This window comes from Rhopalosiphum padi, chromosome 1, assembly GCF_020882245.1.
Source record: "Rhopalosiphum padi isolate XX-2018 chromosome 1, ASM2088224v1, whole genome shotgun sequence".
NCBI lineage: Eukaryota > Metazoa > Arthropoda > Insecta > Hemiptera > Aphididae > Rhopalosiphum > Rhopalosiphum padi.
Genome location: NC_083597.1, coordinates 87,492,644 through 87,515,427, shown reverse-complemented (window position 1 = coordinate 87,515,427; position 22,784 = coordinate 87,492,644). Strand labels below are relative to the sequence as shown.

Below are 22,784 nucleotides of genomic sequence, written 5' to 3'. Positions count from 1 at the left end.
ACTGTTTATTTTATTATCGACTGTTATCAGCACGATTAAAGATATATCTTTAATCGCGGTTAAAACTTATCATTTATCAATATATATTTTTTCCTGTTTTCGAGTGTTTTGACCACCATTAAACAAATAAACAATTTTATTCAACTTTTGACACGAATTCCACGATTTTAGATTTTTTACTGTATACACCTAGTAATTAGTATACCTTCAATCGTGCTTTTGAGTAAATAGTTAATAGTAAATACCTAGAACCTAGATGGCTTGGTAAAAGGTGATATTAAATAAGTAAAATGTAAATAAATAATAATAAAATATTTATATAATATAAAAAATATTATCTCAGTTCGTGTTCGACACCCGACAGTGCAACACGTGTGTTTATCGCAATTTACGTTTTATAGCTTTCGATAGCACAACATTTACGTCGCCGATTGGAAAGGTAATATGTTTTAATTAATATAACGCCCAACCGTCGCATATTCACGCAATGAATAGAAACCAAACGGGCAATATGCCCAAAAATTTCACACCAAACCGTTCTAATACTTCTACCTTAAACAAAACCAAAAATAATATCTTACCTACTACAACCTCAACTTCTTCTTCTAAAACACTTTACAAAACCGCGTCGAATCTACAATCATCTAAATATAAAGTCGGGCCAGGCACCGAACACAATACCGGCGGCCCCTCCACACCAACGAGTAATCATGCCTCACGCATCGCAATCAAGACCCCTTTACCACTCTCCGCTACAACCACATCGTCAACCGATAATACACACACCACAGACACTATCGCTTCTCGGGCAATTAATAATACATTTACTAATGACCAGCCGATAATGGACCGATCGACAATATCTCCATTAAATACCACGAACATTATAAACTTCGCAACCGCTGTAGCCACGGAAAAGATACCAAGCCGCGAACAAGCCCTAGTGTTTAATTCAATTGATGGTATACCTCAAAAAGAATATATTTTAGCAATAGGAAAAATCGTCTCTCCTAAGAACATAACTTTTATTTCTAGAATATCTAATAACCGGTTCTGCATATTCTTGTCCAGCAAACAAATACTCGATAATCTAATCCAAACAACACAAACAATCAATATAAACGAACATACGATACAAATACGTAGATTATTAAACCCGGCCAAAAGATTCATCATATCAAATGTATGCCCATCTATTCCCAATCAAGCTATTACAGACGCCCTTAAAAACCTCGATATACACCCCATATCACAAATAAATCATCTTAAAGCTGGCATCAATATAGCAGGCTATGAACATATTATGAGTTTCCGACGACAAGTATTTTTAAAACACGAAGATATACACAAACTTCCAAATTCGTTAGTAATCTCACTAAATGAAACACAGTTCAGAATTTTTTTTACCGATGATGTATTAACTTGCTTTTTATGCAAAACTACTGGACACACAACAAACAATTGTAAATTAAATATCGAAGACAAATCGGAAAAAAATCCCCTATCCAACACAAATGACTTAAACAAGTCTGATGTCACGACTGAAGACGTAACAGAATTAATTGAAAATATCCCCCCTCCCTCAAACCCATCCCTAGATAATATACAACTTGACCAAACTGAAAACGATTTGAACGAAGTTTTAGAAGAAACTGAAGTTTTCCCTTCAACCCAAAGCCACATTGCGGATCCTTGCAGTGCGTCCTGTACACCTAAGGAAACACATAAAAGACTGAAATCGGACTCATCGTCCTCTAAACCTCCAAACTCTCCAAATTTTTTACTAACATCTTCCACCACTAATAAAGAAAAAAAAACCAAAAAACCCAAACTACAATCGCGTTCAAATTCTTCAGAGAGCATAGATACAAAGCTGGATGAAGGGCTCAAACCAATCATAGAATTCTTCACGGCCAATGACCCTCTACCAGTCACTTATCTCCAATTCAAATATATCTTAAACAACTTCAACAATAAAGCCATGAATATACACACACTTATTGAAAATGCAAATACAAACATACCAACTCTAATGGACTTGCTTGATAAAATTAGGCATATAACAAAAGAAAGATCAATGAAAACACGATTGACAAAGCTTTCAAATTTGCTTTTCCAAACCCAACCTCTCCAATAAAGTGCAATTTAAATTTAAACACCTAATAAAACACACGCGCCAAAAAATCACCCAAATCTTTTCTATACCTTTTATAAAATTTAATCATGGACTCAATTATTCAATGGAATATAAATGGACTAACAAAACACTACACCGAAATCCACCGTGCCAAAAATGTCATCCAACCTATAGCCTTCTGTTTTCAAGAGACTAACCTAAGACCTGACACCACCTTTCCCATACGAGGATACAACGGATTCTTCAAAAACCGTCAAACGAACCTTCGAGCCAGCGGCGGAGTCGCGATTTTTACCTCTGATCTCATCGAAAGCACGGAAATACACATTCAATCTCCACTTGAAGTTATAGCTGTCTCTATACGCCTAAAAACTCCCTTATGCATTTGCAATATTTACCTACCGGACAGTACCAATTTAACACTAAACGATCTCAATGATATCATCAAACAATTACCTAAACCTTTTATTTTTCTCGGAGATTTTAACAGCCGCAATCAAATGTGGGGATCGCATCACACAGACCAAAGAGGCAAAACCATGGAAAAATTCATAGAAAATGAACACCTAATTTTATTAAACACTGGAGATTACACCCGTCACAATGCAGCCCATAACTCTTTTTCAGCTATAGATCTCACAATAACAAATAGTTCTTTTGCCCCTAAAACAGAATGGAACGTACTAAATGAGTATAGCAGCAGCGACCACTGGCCAATTTCCATAAAAATCCTTGAACAATTAACTTCAACCCCTTCACTCGACCGCTGGAACTTAAAAAACCCAAATTGGGAACTTTACCGAGACATCATAAGCCAAGATCTCATTGATCACCCAATTAACCTAAGAAATTCATCCAACCAAACCGAAATAAACTCAATGATCGATAATTTTTCTAACATTATATTAAAGGCCGCTAAGCTGACCATTGGCAAAATAAATACCACAAAACAAAAGAAAACAGTTCCATGGTGGAACAAGGAATGTAATTCAGCTATTAGAGCCTACAAAAAATCATTAAACAAATTTAAAAAGACCAAATCTATCGATGACCACATAACTCTCAAGAAATTTCGAGCACAAGCAAAATATATCACAAAAAAAAGTAAAACTGAATCTTGGCAAAAATACACAAACTCAATAAACTCAAGCTCATCTCCAACGGACATGTGGAACAAAATCAAAGCCATCAAAGGAATACCTCACCAATCATTACCCTTCAATTTAAACCATAATGGTATCTCACTATCATCCCCCACGGATATATCCGAGGCATTTGCCCATCACTTTACTAAAAATAGCTGCAACTCAAATTATGAATATGAATTTATAAATTTCAAACAAAAAACAGAAGCAAATATTAAAAGGGACCTCGAACTCAATTTCCATCATCAAGAAAACACGCTCAATCAACCCTTCAATATAACGGAACTACACAACGCTCTATCAAGATGCAAAAGCAAAAGTCCAGGTCCAGACGGGATACCATATTCTTTCATTCATAATCTTCCAAAGTTAGGTCACGAAACTCTTCTTAAAATTTATAACAGAATATGGGATAAAGGAGTATACCCAGACCAATGGCGCAAAGCAATCGTTATACCGATCCCAAAACCGAATAAAAATAAATTTGACACCGCTAACTATAGGCCCATATCCCTCATCAATACGCTAAGCAAAACAATGGAAAAAATGGTAAACAAACGCTTCGTTTGGTACTTGGAGACATCTAACATAATAACAAACGAACAATGTGGATTTCGCCGTAACCATTCAACCCTTGACACTCTTTCTTCTTTACATACGGACATAACTAACGCCAAAAACCAGAATCAACACCTAATACTAATAGCCTTAGATCTGGAAAAAGCTTATGATATGGTATGGCGAAATAGAGTCCTTAAAATCATTCAAGAATGTGGAATAAATGGTAAAATGTTCCAGTTCCTCCAAAATTTTCTAAATAATCGTACAATACAAGTCAAAGCCCACAATAAACTATCAAACAGCTACCTAACTGAAAATGGCCTCCCCCAAGGCTCAGTAATCAGTGTAACAATGTTTCTGCTAGCCATCAATAATATATTTAAAGAAATACCTAAACCTACAAAACATCTATTATTTGCCGATGACTGCCATATTTATTGCAGCGGACAAGACATTAAAATCACAGTGGAAATACTGCAACAAGCACTCAACACCCTCCAAAGCTGGTCAAATAAGACTGGCTTCAAATTCTCCCCAGGGAAAAGCCAATGTATATCTTTTCACACTCGTACGATAGGGAATCACAAATTATTCCTCAAAGACTCCGAAATACCCTTTTGTAAATCACTACGCATATTAGGTATTATCTTCGATCATAAACTAAAATGGACTCACCATCTCAAAAAACTCAAAAGCTCTTGTAAAACCAAGATGAACATAATGAAAACACTTTCCCACCACACTTGGGGGGCTGACACCAAATGCCTTCTAAACATATATAAATCACTAATACTATCACAAATAAATTATGGGTCAATCATTTATAACACAGCCAGTGAAAATCTACTCAAGATATTAGATCCAATCCACAATGAGGGAATTCGTATATCAATAGGTGCATTCAGAACAAGCCCCATCGACAGCATTCTATGTTACGCCGGAGAATTGCCCCTTAAACTCCTTAGAGAAAAAGATATACTTAACTATGGCATCAAAAGGAGAAGCACCCCTAATCATATAGGATACAACCACACGTTTAACAACCAAAATACAAATCCAACCAACATGATCAGAAAACAAATTCCATCCATACAGGACACCTTCTCCCTCTTATGCAACAAATTCAAAATCCACACATCTGTCAAAAATAAAATAACATTCCCAAAATGTCCACCTTGGAATTGGAAAATTCAACTCAACACTGAGTTAACAATGTACAATAAACACGAAACAAACCCATTAATTATCACGTCCCATTTTAAAGAAATTATCCAAAACAAATATCCTAACTTCTTACAAATTTACACCGATGGTTCCAAATCCACCCATGGAACAGGCTTTGCAATCATCATGGATGAAACCAAAATCTTACATAAACTCCCTCCAGAAAGCAGCAATTTCTCTGCAGAAAATTACGCCATATTAGAGGCAATCAAACTAACAAAGCTGACAATCTCAAATAACTGCATACTCATAATTAGCGACTCTCTAAGTGCTCTCCAGGCTCTTCAAAACCCATTTTCGTCCAATGAAATAACCCAAAACATCCAAAATGAATTATTCCTTACAACAAAAAAAAATTGAATTTATGTGGGTTCCATCACATATGGGTATTGCCGGTAATGAAATGGCCGACATGTCAGCAGATAAAGCAACCAAAACAATCGCCCTCCCAACAATCACTGACATCCCAGTTAATGACATAATACTATCAATTAGACAAAAAACAAACATGGTATGGCAAAGCCACTGGGATTCCGTTCCACCTTCCAATAAACTTAAAAAGATTAAAAAATGCACAAAAAAGTGGCACATCCCGCAAAACCTAAGCAGACGACACGAAGTTGCTCTAACCAGACTAAGAATTGGACATTCTTTTCTGACACATGCTTTTCTAATAAGTAAAGACCCACCACCTATTTGCGAAGAATGTCATGAAAACCTATCCATACAGCATATCATCCAAGACTGCCCATCATTCCAAAACATACGAAACTCACTATCGATACCAGGCAACCTAGAAGAAGCACTAAATGAAGACTACAGCACAAAAACATTAAATTTCCTCACAAAAATTAATATTATAAATAACTTATAAATCATTATTTTCAACATGTACATTATGAAAATTTTATATGTCTCAAAAATATTTATATGCTATAACTTGTATTTTATAATTCAAAATTAATGTAACACTCACTATGTAACACCTACAAGGCTAATAACCTCAGTTGTTGAAGCCTCTTTTTTTTTTTCCAATAAAAAAAAAAAAAAAAAAAAAAAAAATATTATAGTATAATTTTTTTGTACGAAATACCTATATGAATATATGATTAACTGAGCTACTAAGTATTACATGTCCATGAAAGTCATGCATTGAGACTTATTGATTGTGGGTAGTAAAACTTTTTTTGTTATCGACAATACATGCAACTTTGTCTACTGTTTTATGATTATAAATATGTATTATTTCTTTGTACATAACTTGGTATTTCGTATTTCAAGCAAAGGACAAAAGTAAAAAAATAATAATATAAAATAACAAGTTACAAGAGTTAATTTTTACAGTAATAATACCGCGGAATTTACTAAAATTTAAAATATAAAAATACAAATATAATATTTGTTAAATGGTTATATCTAATAAGCTTTTACAATAACGACTAAATGTCTTAATGGTTTTTATTATAAGTATTGTAATTTTTAAACATGATGATCCCATTTTTGTAAATTATAATATATTATTAATTATTTATTATTATTACAGTGCAGTAAAATGTTCATTTGAGTATCTGACCAGGCTGATTGAATAATGCATACCATAAAATTCATTACTATTTACAATATTTACATATTTATACTTTATAACTTTATAATACGCCTATTTGGCTATTTATAATTTATATATATTTTTAAATAGCACCATACGCCACCAATGAACTCAATGAAAAAACAGTGACCAAATATTACCTACTATGTATACCTACACAAAAGAGTACATTATAAATTATAATATAAATTTATATTATATTATAGATTGTTAGAAATAATGATTAAATAAGATGGATTTGTATTATAATTTAGGATATTATATTTTCTGATATAATACAAATAATGCAATGCATGTTTCATATTTTTAATTAAGGATAATGGTAAGTACTAAGTTGTATAACTATTTAAGCTATTAATTTTAAAATTGTTGTACTGAGTACAAGGTGTACCTATATTAATAATTTAATACTTCTTTATAGATTTTGGTATTAATTAATCATTCATAATGTAATATGTAATACATATGTATGTATTAATATCAGACTAATATATATGTTAAATATTCAAAATTATATTTATGTTACCTATACATGCAAAACTCAAATCAAAATTAGTAATACCCTGCCTATTTTTGTACCTTTATTGGAGTATAGTCAAATAAGTTTACTCTGTCCTTCAAAACATGTGATTTAAGGTTTTCTTATAAATTAATAAACAGGTTAACAAAAGTACTTAGGTATTAATTATATTTTGTGGTAAATATTTCCATGGTTTTATGTCATGCTTTGAGTAAGTAGCTACACTTATTTTTATTTAAATTATTGAAAATAATAATTTTGGGTGGCATTTTTTATTCAATTGCAGTTCCATTTAAAATTCAAATTAAAAGATGTTAAGGACATCCATTTGCATATAAATGCTCACGTTGACAAAAAACAAAAATTAAATTGCTGTTTCTTATCACCTTATATTTGTTTTATTTTTTATTTAACATCAATAAAAATTAACATAATACCTACCTACATTATTTAATATTTATACAATTGTTATGAATATCTCTATTTTAATCAAGCCTGTGATAGAGATAGAGAATAATACAATAATGATTATTTTAAATCAAATGAATAAGAAAAACTACAGATAGGTACATTCAAATAAAATACAAGCACAAATATTATTGATTAAAAATTGAAAACAATATTTTTCTGGGAAGAACATCTTCTAAGACCGTGGTTTTCTGTGTGGTCATTGTAACTGTTATATTCATCAGGTATTGATTAACCAATGTTGTTAATTGCACCACTACGGCATTTTTATTTTCAATAAGGTTGAAGTGTTGAACATTATATGTAATTTTATGCAATAAAATATTAATAATATTATATACCTACTAATTAATATGTATATAAAATTATATTGTGTATTTGTGTACTATCACTAGGTATGTAATAAATTTAAAAACTTGATTATGATAACTAGGGCGCGGATTTTAATGCCCTAAAAAAAACCTAAAAATGCCTTAGAAAAAGTGCAATCATGACCTAAAAAATTCAATTAATGATGTAAAAAATTTACTAAAAATGTGAAAAATGACATAAAAAAATGCACAAAATATTTTTAATTTTATTAAAATTTAATTAATGACATAAAAAAATGTACTAAAAATATTAACTTAAAATATGAAAAATAATTATAAAAAATGCTCTAAAATTGTTTTACTTTTTTGATCAATGCTTACAGCTGTTTCTTGATTTTATGTTTCTTGTATTTTAATGGTCACGTTAAACTGAAAATTATTTTTAAACCAGTAAATTAAAAATAGTATTAGGTATAAACAGTCAAAATTTAAAAAAAAAATCTACTTTTTATAATATTTAAGTATTTTACCTTGAGATAGTATGTGATGGTTGCACTGCACAACAATATACTGTTTAATGTGTTCAAATGTCAATGCTCTCCGATTATCAGCTAATATTTGTTTATAAATTGAAAAACTTCTTTCGACATCTACAGAGGTGATTGGTGCAAATTTCATGTAGGTCATATCATCACACGTGAAGTCTTCAGGAACGGTATCCTCATCTCGTGAAACAGTTTTTCCCTCCAAAATGTTCTTAATGTTTTTAATAGCTTTAAATCCGTTATTCTTTTTCAATACAGCTTCAAGTTTTTTTTGTATTTCTTTACCTTGACCACTGTTGTTTCGATTAATAAAAACTTCAACTTCATCAACTATACTTATTGCGTTAATTAAAGAAAGTCCAGATTTTTCAAGACGTGTAATGCAAGTGGGTAAACTACCGTAGTTGGTTTTTACGAATGCCAAACTTGCCTCCAGTTCTTGCTTAGCCAATAGCTCTTGTGTCTTTTTAATAGCTGTAGAGTCGTTTTTGTTGAGTTCGTTTACAACTGTCTTAATCACATGGAAATGTTCATAATAGTAATTTGCTGCTGACAGCCAAGTACCCCAGCGAGTTAAAATAGGTTCTGGCGGCATCGAAATTTCAGGTGCGATACTCTTAAATAGAAGTACACGAGACGGAGCTTTAAGAAAAATTTTTTTAACATTTGATATGAGAGCATCAATTTCGGGAAAATTATTTCGAATTTCCTCAGCAATTCTATGTAATCCGTGAGCTATGCAAGTGACGTGGATCATTTTCGAATATAATGCACTGATACTTTTTGCAGCCTTAACCATGTATGGCGCTGCATCACTTAAAAATAATAAAACACTATCATGTTTAATACCAGTAGGCCACAAAATACTCATAGAATTGTCAAATAGTTTTGATATTGTACTAAAGTTTGCTTTTTCCAAAACTGCAGAGTCTAATAAAAATGTTTTACCAGGGCAATTATTTTCCAATGTTCCAACAATAACGTTAGCGACATATCGGCCTTCGACGTCTGTCGTTTCATCTATGCTCACCCAAATCTTTTTGTTTTCTACGTATGCTCTAATAGAAGCAAGAGTTTCATCATAAAAAGTACTTACGTAGTTTTTTCGGATAGTAGACTCTTCAGGAATTTGCCGATTCATATATTTTTCCAAAAAATTCCGAAAATGTGATTGTTTTAGTTTAGCTAGTGGAATATTTGATGAAAACATGGCAAAACATAAATCTTTATTGAACGAATTAGTTAACGTGTCTGTAACAAAAGCTTGAGTTTTATATTTTGTATACCATGATATAGGTATGAATATTGCAATAAAATTGTTAATAAATACCTAGATTAAATAACAAAATCTCAGTCATCTCTAATTTAACATCTTGCTAGTCAACAATATTTATTCATAAAATAATTTTGTACTTACCATTGTTATGTTGACTGCTTTCAAAAAAATAATTTATCTTCTGATTGGTTTTTAAAATATTACACTGTAATTGGTGTTTTTTTTTTCTTTTAGCTGCTCCACTTAAAGCTTTTGGCGGCATGATTTATTGTAGACGTAAATAAAAATAAATAAATGGATAACTTATTGTCTAATGACCGAATATAAAACATCGACTGACGAAGATCCCGCATTTTCAACGAGCGTCGTCGTCGTGCAATATAAAAGCTAGCCCTATCGCGGTTTTCCCGCGTGGCACATAACAAAAATAAACACCGATAATTGAGATGCGTCACACACTCATACTATATAGGCCGGTCAAAATACGCGTTCCTTCGCATGACGCGCTTTAATCAATTGCAACCAAACTATTTTTAATTTCGGTTATACGGGCCGCAAAAGAAACGTTAATATACGATAACGTTGTGTTGTACAAGACAAAATCGATCTATTGTTCAATAATTATTAATTATTATTATATTATAATAACAAAATCTTTTTATTTTTTTCTTTCTACATACTTTTCAATTTTTATCATTGGGCCCCCCATTATAGGTTGGGGCCCAATATTTCAATATTCCAATATTTCATGCTTCTTAAGTGTACCATATATACTTTTTGGATTATCAACTAACAATCCATTTACTAAATTACTAACATTTTCACGAGTACTACCAAAAGTCATACAAGTAGTACAAAATATTTTTTTATAATATGAACAATAAGACAGCCATTTTCTATTAATTTTATCATTATTATTTGTTGTTTGAAGATAAACCTTATTCGGATCAAAAGGAAGTTTATCATCCAAATCCAATGAGAGTGGTTGAATTGGATGATTTTTTAAGAAAGCCAATTTTACTTCACACGGGGATAGCCAGTAGTAAATAAATAAAATAAAAATAAATATAGTTCTATTGAAAATAAAATTGTAAAGTGTGTTATTATTATTTTATTCCTATACACATCTAATATCAGTTACATGACTGAAAGAAGTTTCACTTCATCCGCGCGTACTTGTTACACGCACATTTTTTTTTATTTATTAACATAATTGTTTCAATACACTGAGTATTTTTACAATGTTAATTTATTGTTTACAAACAAGTTTATAAATACATATTTATGCTTTAGTTAGTCTGAAAATCCATCTACTTGACTTTCGAGTAGAATCATTAACAAATTTGATTAGCCTGTAGGTTTTTTTCGGTTCCACGTCATTTGGTCCGGTAAATTATATCCGACGACAATTGATCCGCGACATTTGATCCGGTTCAAAAAGAACCTGTACCAAAAAAATATACTGCTAAAAAATTTCCTGTAACAAAAAAATATGAAATATAAATACATAAGTTATTTTTTTAATTACTTATAATTTTATTTTCATAATTTTCAAAAACGTCATTATATTTTTAATATAGAATATAAATAGGTAGGTATATCAAAAATAGTTATTAATTAATTTTCATAATTTTAAAAAACGTCATAATAAAAGTAATAATATAGAATACAAATGTTTATAAATTAAAATTATGAGCGATAGTAGTTTCGTAGTTTTCTACGGTATTTTTAAGATGTTGGTCTATGTTTTTATGTTTTCTTTTTTTTGTATGATTATTTTCATCCAGAATAATTTTTTCTAATTTTGCTTCTTGGAGCCCCTGTTCCTGATTCAAAAAAGATATAAATTTCCAACGTATTTTATTACGTATTTGAAGGGTGTCGCTCATAATTTTAATTTATAAACATTTGTATTCTATATTATTACTTTTATAATGACGTTTTTGAAAATTATGAAAATTAAATAATAACTATTTTTTATATACCTACCTATTAACATTCTATATTACTTTTATAATGACGTTTTTGAAAATTATGAAAATAAAATTATAACTAATTCAAAAATAACTATGTATTTATATTTTATATTTTTTTGTTACCAGAAATTTTTTAGCAGGATATTTTTTTGGTACAGGTTCTTATTAAACCGGATCAAATGTCGTGGATCAATTGCCGCCGGATATAATTTACCGGACTAAATGACAGGTCACCGTTTTTTTCTCACGGATAATAGATATATATTATTCGTGGCTATTTAGTGTTCATATATATGTGTGCTGTCTCCAGATCCATTTCATCTAATTTGTATTCGTCCAGAACTTTTTCCAGATTATTTGTGTTTAGATCAACTTCACGTTTTCGTTTAAAATATTTGATTTTTGTTTGGTTAATTTTTTCAATATCTGTTATTGTGTTCTGTTCTGACACATAATGAACATCTGCAATTATTGTCGACGAAATATTGTTGTCCGCTTCCAGAGTGACGCTATTAACGTCCATAACTTGTCCGTCCTGTTCCAAACCGTGTATATCCTTTAAACAATATTATGATTGAATTATTTTGAAGAAAATATGAAGAATTTTTATTAAAAGTCAGAAAGGATAAGACTATAAAGAATAAAGATAAGGTGTTAAATAGAAAAATTAAATTTTTTTTATACCGTAGTTGTCTCCGTTAGCTGTAATACTTCTGATTTTGTTTGTAGGAAGTCCTTCAGGCACTTGCGATGACAAATCTTACGGCAATCAGTGCATTTATTGATTGCTTTAAATATTTTTGTTTTCTTGCAAAACAAACATTTTCTGAAACAAAAAAAATTAAATTTCTTTACAAAATTATGATTAATTGTGTTTGGATCAAGTTCAATTGATCGTTTAATATTTTTGATTTTTGTTTGGTTAATTCTTTCAATATCTGTTATTGTGTCTGGTTCCAGTTCTGACACATATTGAACTTCTGCAGTTATTGACGACGAAATATTGTTATCCTCTTCGAGAGCGACGTTTTCTGGACTTGGGACTGCTCTGTTAAATTCAATAGTTTGGTTAATTCTTTCAATATCTGTTATTGTGTCTGGTTCCGATTCTGACACATAATGAACTTCTGCAGTTATTGACGACGAAATATTGTTATCCTCATCGAGAGCGACATTTTCTGGACTTATGACTTCATTGTTAAATTCAATAGTTTGGTTAATTCTTTTAATATCTGTTATTGTGTCTGGTTCCGATTCTGACACATAATGAACTTCTGCAGTTATTGACGACGAAATATTGTTATCCTCTTCGAGAGCGACGTTTTCTGGACTTGGGACTGCTCTGTTAAATTCAATAGTTTGGTTAATTCTTTCAATATCTGTTATTGTGTCTGGTTCCGATTCTGACACATAATGAACTTCTGCAGTTATTGACGACGAAATATTGTTATCCTCATCGAGAGCGACATTTTCTGGACTTGGGACTGCTCTGTTAAATTCAATAGTTTGGTTAATTCTTTCAATATCTGTTATTGTGTCTGGTTCCGATTCTGACACATAATGAACTTCTGCAGTTATTGACGACGAAATATTGTTATCCTCTTCGAGAGCGACGTTTTCTGGACTTATGACTTCTTTGTTAAATTCAATAGTTTGGTTAATTCTTTCAATATCTGTTATTGTGTTCTGTTCTGACACATAAGGAACATCTGCAATTATTGACGACGTAATATTGTTGTCCGCTTCCAGAGTGACACTATTAACGTCCATAACTTGTCCGTCCTGTTCCAAACCGTGTATATCCTTTAAACAATATTATGATTGAATTATTTTCAGGTATTGTATATTTACTAGAAGCGCGATCTACAGGGTTAATCTTTTTTTTTTTTGGTAGGGGTACTCTCTATTGTTTTATTTTATTTCTGTTACGTAAGGGGTTACCAAAAATATTTATCATATTATTTTTACACAATTATTAATTATTATACTAAAAAATGATAAATATTATCTTGCATTATATTTTATACATGTTGACTGTTGAGTGTTGTTTCGTAAGAAACTTAACTAAAAATGTACTGATCAGCTATAAACGTATATTGTATGTAAAAAAAACTCTTTACGGCTATTTGAATACCGACCAATTTTTCTGTCAAAAACTATTCATTTACCTATTTATTAGTAAATGTACATGAATTCGGCATGAAATCTATTTGAGATCGATCGGACTACATTTTTTAATTTTGACCTTAAAATTCTACAAATTTGATTTAAATTATTTGAAAAATATTAAATGTTGTAGCATTGCTTAACAAATATTATTAAATTAAACTGAAAATGGCCCATCAATGAAAAGTTATATCATAATAAATATCATTTTTCAAAAAAAAAAAAAAAATTAAAAAAATATAGTATTATAGATAATGTTTAGTAATTGTATCTAAATTGTTATTAAGAACGTTGAATAATGCATTATTTTTGTTGATTTGTATAGCAGTCACTCAAAAGTCTAAGTATATATTATTCCATAAAAACTTCCGCCATATCTTTTAAAAGACAAAAATGCATTAGTAAAATTCTCTTTTCTTTACCATTCTCCTTACGTACGTACAAATTCATATCACTTCCATAAGTTCCATATCACTTATAAAAAAATAAACTCGCACAATAAATGACGTACTGAGTAACCGCGAGTTCATATACTTTAACGAAATGTCGAAGAATTTTTATTAAAAGTCAGAAAGGATAAGACTATAAAGAATAAGTATAAGGTGTTAAATAGAAAAATTAAATTTTTTTTATACCGTAGTTGTCTCCGTTAGCTGTAATACTTCAGATAAAAAGTCCTTCAGGCACTTGCGATGACAAATCTTGTGGCAATCAGTGCATTTATTGATTGCTTTAAATATCTTCGTCTTCTTGCATACCAAACATTTTCTTAAACAAATAAAATTAAATTTCTTCACAAAATTATGATTGATATCCATTTTGTAAAGCTGCGAATATGAATTCTATTTGAGTTAAATCAATGAATGATATATTATAAGACTTTCATGTAATATAATATTGATTGGATTTTTGTGTTGCTAATAGTTTCATACAAATAGGTAACCTAGGGAAACAATTATTTTTAATCAGCCTGATAAGTGTTAATATTTTTTTTTCGTACGTCGTCGAAATCGTGTGGACGAGTGGGAGGTGTCCGTGTCCGTCATATGATATCGATTTGATTATAGTGATTATAGTAATCATTCACTTGGCCGAACAACGCTGTCGATAACGGTCATTCATCGCGTACACACACGCTTATTATCTTTAGTGGCGTGCCAACTGTATATATATGTACCTATATTCATGTCGTTGAAATATTATTATGTTGCGCCATCGAGTTTACTCCAGGAATACGATTATGAGAGACCATCGCATTCGTTATAAGTCGATATAAAAGAAGATATCGTTAAACAGCTAGACACACCTGCAGTGTTGGGAAATCATATACGTTTACACCGCGATCGGTGTCAGGTGAATCAACACTTTTACATTTTTGTCCGTTTATATTTTATATTGGAAACATCGCGAATCCTTAAATACGTATATATACTAACATATAGGTAGTTATTGCACATATAAATTATTTGGATTTATATTAAGCATAATACCTATTCGTCGTGTCTATTCGGCCAGGAAGCCTATCCGCGATTTATTAATATTGACTTCGAAAATAATGTTCATAATTCATATTATCATATTAACGCGCGATAATATGACGAGCAATAAACCTGGTTTTGCAAGACTGCAGATTACATCAGACCGACGTTTGGTCAGATCTACCTGCAGCATCTCATTTTAAACTAATAATAACTAATAAAATATTTCATATAGGATTTGAATGTGCAGCATTTATTTTGTATAAATTTCCAATAACATTTTATACTATCTAAAAGACGTTAGAACGTTTATAAATACGAAAAACGAAATTTATTTTTTATTTTTTTAATATACAAAATATATAGTTTCGAAATTACTTGTATTGTACCGCAATCGCACATGTATTTTATTAAAATGTAATAAGCTTTTAAAAGTGTTTATTAGTTATCATGTTATTATACTCAAACAAATTAACGGTATACGAAAAAATTCGTTAGTGTATATATTGTGCAGTCCAAACGCCTTATAAAATCAACTATAATCTATAAATGACGTATACGTTTATGGTAGATATTATATATAATATTATTATGCGTTTGATTATTGTGTACGTTGCTTAAATAATATAATATTATAATGGCATTGGATTCAAAAAAATTATTCAATATTACATTATTCAAAGTCTATTTCTATAGACATTTATATTTACGTTTAATATTAAAACCACTACTGTCTATAGGTACAATCAGTAAAATAAAAACAATTTGAATCTTTTCAGAGCAATATTGTAGATACGAGATAGAATTCGATATTGTAATTATAATTTTATAGAGCAACGTTGTTAATAATTGATTTATTGAAATATTTATGTGATCATAACGTTGATATTTTATACAACATACGAGTATAATATACAGGGTTAAGGGTCATATCTTATAATATGAATAATTTGCTTACATCCATATTATAAAAATTACCTTTTTTTAGTATTAAGCCATTAATTCAATTGTGAATTCCGCATGATGGTTTATTTGAAGCTTATAATAAATGTAGATTAAGTAAGTCTGTAAAGTATAAAGTATTTGAAAATTAAGTGTTTTCGATCGCCATTAGCAGTATATTTTTTATTGACAACGAAGCTTTTAAATAAAATACTATATTATATATGTTTATGTAACTAGTTAAAAATTGTAATGTTGTACTTATAATATAAGTATACAACATTGGTTTTTTTTTGTGTATTCTACATAGAATAAAACGTTTTTGAAAACATTACATTTTTAATGTTTGAACTGAACTATTCAAAACATTTTGAATGAAAATATTAGGTACCTATATTATAATGGATATAAAACTAAAAAAAAATAAATCATAACACAACGAGTGGTATGTTTATTATATTATTATTATACTTGGTGGCTATTTTTTCTTTATCGTATAGGTACGAGTATAATGCCGTATCTTTATTACTATGTTGGTAATTATACGAAATTAACCTAACTTTATTAAATTAATAATAAAAAATAAAGCGTTTAATAATAAATTCAGCTATTCTATAATAGTACCGGTTATAAACCAGGCCTCGCCTGCAAAGTATAATTAATAACATTAAATTAATTTACTCGCAATAGAAAATCATAATATTAAATTTATTTTTAAGTATAGGATATAGAATAACGCGAACGTTGAATAATGATATGAAATCTTACAGATTAAGCCCCATACAGTTATTAGTTAGTATACGTAGTAGACTTGCTGTTGGCTTGTAATTGCTTCCATTTTCTAATAACTTTTTCTTTAATCACAAATGTTGTCGATGAATTGAAGAATATAGTTATTCCAACGGTTTGTAGAAATGAAATAGTTCTTTTATTTGATTCATTAAGGACTTAAAACAAATTGACGATACAATAATAGACCCGCAGAGACGCAGAGTTAAATATTAAGTGGCAATAATGATTAATAACAGATATACAAATGACTGAAAATTTATATTTATATATATATATGTAATTCTTCAATTTAATAAAACATATCAGTCAGGATGGAAAATAATGAACTATTTATATATATACTCGTTTTATAGAGGTTTTGTAAATAAGTTAGCAGATTTCTATATAATTATGAAACCTGCATACCAAATAAACCAAAAAAATTAAAAAAAAAAACAACAATAATTAACGAGTCAAAACCAGATAGTTTTATTGTTTATAAAACACAATTATTTGTTTTATAACAAATAATGTATTGTAGTCATTTTCAGGTTACTTTACTTATGTAAGTTAACAATTATAGGTAAAAGCTTAATATGTTGTCAGCGGAAGAGATTAATTTGCTGAGCGTTTCTGATTAAATAATGAAATTTAATAATTAAATAGGATTTGGTTGGCTAAATCCGTGTGTAGCAAAATCTCCGCGTGTTGTACCTATTTGCACGCCGTTAGAAAATAGCATTATTTTCACAGTTTTTGACATTAGAAACATTGTTTTGCTGATTTTTTTTTATTGTTAATATAATAGCTACCGTATTATAATACTAATATAAATTCAGTGGTGTTACTAAAATTAATGTATTTTAAATATTTCGAAAGGTGTACCTCGACCATTTTACTGTTAATGTAAAATTTCGCACACTATGTACCTTCTACCTATAAGTACTTATAAACGAAGGAATTTACGATTTTATACTATAAAATTATTCCAAGCATAAAATATATATGTTTTCATATTTTGCGCTGAAAATCGAACTTATAGGTCGTTACAATTTGTTTTACCTGATGCAGTGAATTCTACGTTTCATACACGTATATAATATAATATGACTGTTTTATGTACAAGCGGATAGGCATGTGTAAATTAACACAATATTGATCTAGACACAGTCGAGAAATATTATGCTGACTTATTAGCGGTCGAGCGGTGTTAGCGACTAAATTGCACTACAATGATGTTGCTGTCTTGGCTCAAGACTTAATATAACTTATATCTATTAAATTGCCGCAATATATTGTGTGATATTAAGTATTAACCTGCCGCGTGAGACCAAAATAATATCCTCGAAGCATTTGATGTTATGACCTGCAGTTTGCTTGTACTATGCGTTGTACACGCGACTCGGAGCGGTTATAATAACTTACTATATTTGTCATCATTGCATTCATTGCGTATTAAATTTACAATAAAGATATTGTATGTATATATAATATATCTGAATAGTTCGTATAATATATAGTGTATATTATAATATTATATGTAATTTAGATTTTATATATTAACTGCAGTATTATATTATCTTATTAAATTTATAATGTAATTTTTTTTTTCGCGAAGATAACACCTAAACGCATTGTAATATTATCTATAGCAATAATATTACGTGATAGAGTTGAGCACACTGTACATTAGAGAACATATTTTTAATTTAATCATAATCTTTTGCAAAAAAAATATATAATAGAATTAATAGATACCAAACCGCAAATTAAAAAAAACGTTGATAGTAAACGATAATTATTAGTTATTACGTAGGTAAAAATATATTAAATTAAAATTCATAATATACTTGTCTACTTTTATGTTTAAAAAAATATGTATTGCCAATAGTCACACATTTTTTAATAATATTGCAGGTAATTCAAAATTATTTCAATTAGAAGTGTGCGTAAATCAACTGTGAGATTTTTATTTTGGAAAACGTGCGTTGAATTGAACGATTATGAATCACAATAACTTGACAATAAATCGTCAAAATGTACTGCACGAATATTACGGCGTATAGCTCGCGTTGGAGCTATTCGTCCAAAACGCGAGAAAACAAATAACTTTCGTTTTTATTATTATTATTATTTTTTTTTTTGGCAAGGATCGCACATAAATTTAGTCTGACGAGGGATAAACGGGGGTTTTGGCACACGGGAGATTTAGGTTGAGGTCGTCGGCGTGGAAACGACGGCCGGCGACGACGATCGATTCCAAAGGCGAAAAATACATTAAAAACCCGTTCCTCCGGCCAGAGCTGTTGAGTTTATTTCAAAAAAACACCAAACGACGAGTACAGCTGCCAACCCTCTCTGTCAGATCCATTGTATCATTGTTTAACAACTGTTCATATATAATATATATATTATATTCTTTGTTGTCTGCTAGTGCTCACGTGTGTGTGTGTGTGTGTGTGTGTGTGTGTGTGTGTGTGAATCACATTGAAAACTCGGCAGCGTCGAAATGCGTGTGTCGTATATACGCGGCACGCGCATTAGGATTTCGGGCGACGCCAATTCCGGTCGGATAGACATTGTGTGAGGTCGACAATGCGTCGCACGCACAAAAGTTGTTTAGGTCCGTCAACAACCGCGAACGGATACGCCCACCCACCCAAATTTTAAAACTTATACTAAACTATTTGAATACTTAATGATAAATTAGTGATTTAACTTTTAAAATATTCGTACAAATAACTTCTATTCGGTCAATATAACGAAAAAATACTTATTATTTCCCTAACTATCAACATTTTTGTAAACATTTTCTCTTTACGATTTTTGAAATTGTATTATTTTGAATGACAATGTGAGTTTTAATTTCATATTTTTAAGCAGAGTATTAATCGGAGTGACGGAGTTTATAAGTTATAATTTTAAATACACATTAATTTAATTTACTCATAAACTGCTTGCTTAAAATTTGATTTTTATGGATCGAAAAAATTCTATTTTGGAATGAGGAATTAAAAATACATGATATTATTATTAAAAAAAAACTATGTTAAAATATATAAATATTTAAAAAAAAATTATCGTTCTAATGCCTTAATATGATAAAATATTTCCTTCAACATTTTTTTTTTTGGTAATAGTTTTTGAATTTGAAATAATGAGTGACTTACATTGAATGGATCATATATGGTACAAAATATTTACATATAGCAGGGGTGGCCAACTTTAATAGACTTGCGATCGACCTCCGAGATTTTCTAGGTTGTCGCGATCGACCAAAAAAAAAAAAAAGGTTGTCAATGTGTGTTACAGTTCTTTTATTCGAGATCTGTGTATAGTCTCGTTTTATTTATCGCTTTTTTCTAAATATAATTTTTATATTCCTGGGATATACAAAAATATACGAATTTACAAAAAAAAAAAAAATATTTTAATTGTTTTCTGAAAAAAATTCAAAATTTTATGAAAATGGGAAAAGGTGTCGCGATCGACTCAAATTCATCTCGCGATCGACTAGTTGGCCACCCCTGGCATATAATATATGTTTTATGAAACATGTAAAAAATTGAGTAAATTTAAAATAATTATGGTTCTCTTATACGTTAATAATTTATGGCACGCTGTTTATCCATTAATCATCCAATAAATGTACAGCACAAATAATTATGAATTATAATACATGAATAAACTATACTTAGAGCATTAATGTTAATATACCTACCAAAGTTCAAATTCATTGCAACTGTTCTTCAAACGCCTTCGTTTACGCGATAATGTTCATAATTGTCACGCGGTATCTACTCCGGCTTAACGATTTACCTCTGATATTGCGGTGAAAGGGTGATTTCCACCTTAATAAAATTCCTCTTGCAGAAAATTCTTAAATCACCGCCGGCACTGCACTTCGGGACAAATTTTACTAGTCTCTGCGTGGCCGTTCACGGATCTAGTTCACGCTAGCATTCATCATCGTTATACTATATACGCCGTTTGAGTAATAAAACACTAATTGGATAACTGGATGAGGACCATATAGCAGCATCCGGTCCGGAATATTGTCTGTGTGTGTACCTATATATACACTCCATGTGTATATATTTATGTATAGGGTCGTCCTCATCCCATCCTATACGGCCTTCCACACACTAACACACAAATTATAGTTAGTGGACCGGTGATTTAATTAACCGGTTTCGTTATTATTATTATTATTGTTATTTTTTTAATTTTTTATTTTGGGTCGACTAATAGTTTTCGTGTAAAAAACGAACAAATACTACACGACGGACGTGTCCATTTTAACGATGTACGCGTTAAAACAAAAGAATTAATTATGTAAGTATGTAATGTACAGAACAAAATTAGCTGAAAAACTCATAGCTAGGCTGGATAGAGAGCGTCACCCGACGTCTGACACAATTTACATATAAACACCTCTATTATAAACGAAGATGAATCATGAATACTTGACTATATGCATCTATATATTATTAGGTAAATAGAATTATATAGATTAGTTTATCTTGGTCTTAAACAATAGACTATAATCCATATAAATTATATTCTAATTTAATTATTAATAGTCTATAGTTTTTTTCCATTGCACATTTAATTTTTAAGCACTTTTTAATATTAAACATCAACAATATAAGTAGTTCGATATAAATATTAAAATTCAAACCATAAATTCAATATAGCATAAACCTGTATGATGGCAATGTTAGTTAAAATTATTGTGTAATACAGGTATTAGAATATTGTATATGAAAAAGTTCGAGTTTTTGCAGTATTTCACAAAAGTTCTAGGTTTTTAACGGATGTTATTTAACGTCGATTTTTTAGTTTTTTTTTTGTTTTCTATAGAATTTAGAAGATACGCATTTATATGTTTACTTTACTTTTTTATTAGTAAGAAAAATATGATACTAAAACATTTTGTAATAACAACAGAGGGAACATAAACATTTTTATAATAAACAATAATATTTATAGGAATGTTTGATGTGGGTAAAGTTATGGATTTCGAAGAAAAATTTATGACCGTTAAAAATATATATTTTTAAAGATAAAACACCAACTCAAAAATATGTGGAGTCCACTAATTTTCTCGTCTGAACTCTAAATGATTATTTAAATAAAAAGCTTACATTTAATATAGTTGTAAGTACTGACAATTTGAATTGATTGTTGAAAATATTGACGTATCAAAATCAAAATTTGTATGATTAGTTTTTTATCGTTTAGTTATGTGTATTATAATTACTTATTAGGATAATATATTTATAATAATATATGGGTTTAAAAAAATATGATGGCTTTGGTAATTAATATTAATATATTTTTTTATATTTATAATTTTTAAAAATTATCTAAGTATAAAAATACTAGATTCGATATAACATCTATTTTATATTTTTAAGGACTATTGATGTAAATATTTTAGAATCGAAGAACTGAATAATTACTTGTTCGAATTTATATTTAAATACAAAAAAATTATCCACTATATAATTTATAGTAAAAACAGATATAGGAGAGTTGACTTAAACAGAAGCTTTTGCCTTTATAACACTCCTCGAGTATTGCGAAAAAAATTCAAGAACCTGAAAAATGGTCTTTACAAGTATATTTAAATAAAATTCAAAAAATCAGAATTCG

General features: G+C 29.8%; 1 protein-coding gene across 2 annotated transcripts; it reads right to left on the bottom strand.

Moving 5' to 3' along the window:
* Positions 1–11,322: 11,322 nt before the first annotated feature.
* Positions 11,323–21,166, bottom strand: LOC132932188 (uncharacterized). 2 transcript variants are annotated; one of them, XM_060998437.1, is made up of 4 exons: positions 20,848–21,166; positions 14,571–14,703; positions 12,454–13,572; positions 11,323–12,325 (listed from the first exon to the last, which is right to left on the bottom strand). In XM_060998437.1, the coding sequence occupies exons 3-4, from the start codon at positions 13,537–13,539 to the stop codon at positions 12,044–12,046; spliced, it is 1,368 nt and encodes a 455-aa protein (XP_060854420.1). In that variant the 5' UTR covers positions 13,540–13,572; positions 14,571–14,703; positions 20,848–21,166; the 3' UTR covers positions 11,323–12,043. The 2 variants fall into 2 exon arrangements, with proteins under 2 accessions (XP_060854420.1, XP_060854421.1); XM_060998438.1 differs by lacking the exon at positions 14,571–14,703.
* Between the last annotated feature and the right edge of the window lie 1,618 nt (positions 21,167–22,784).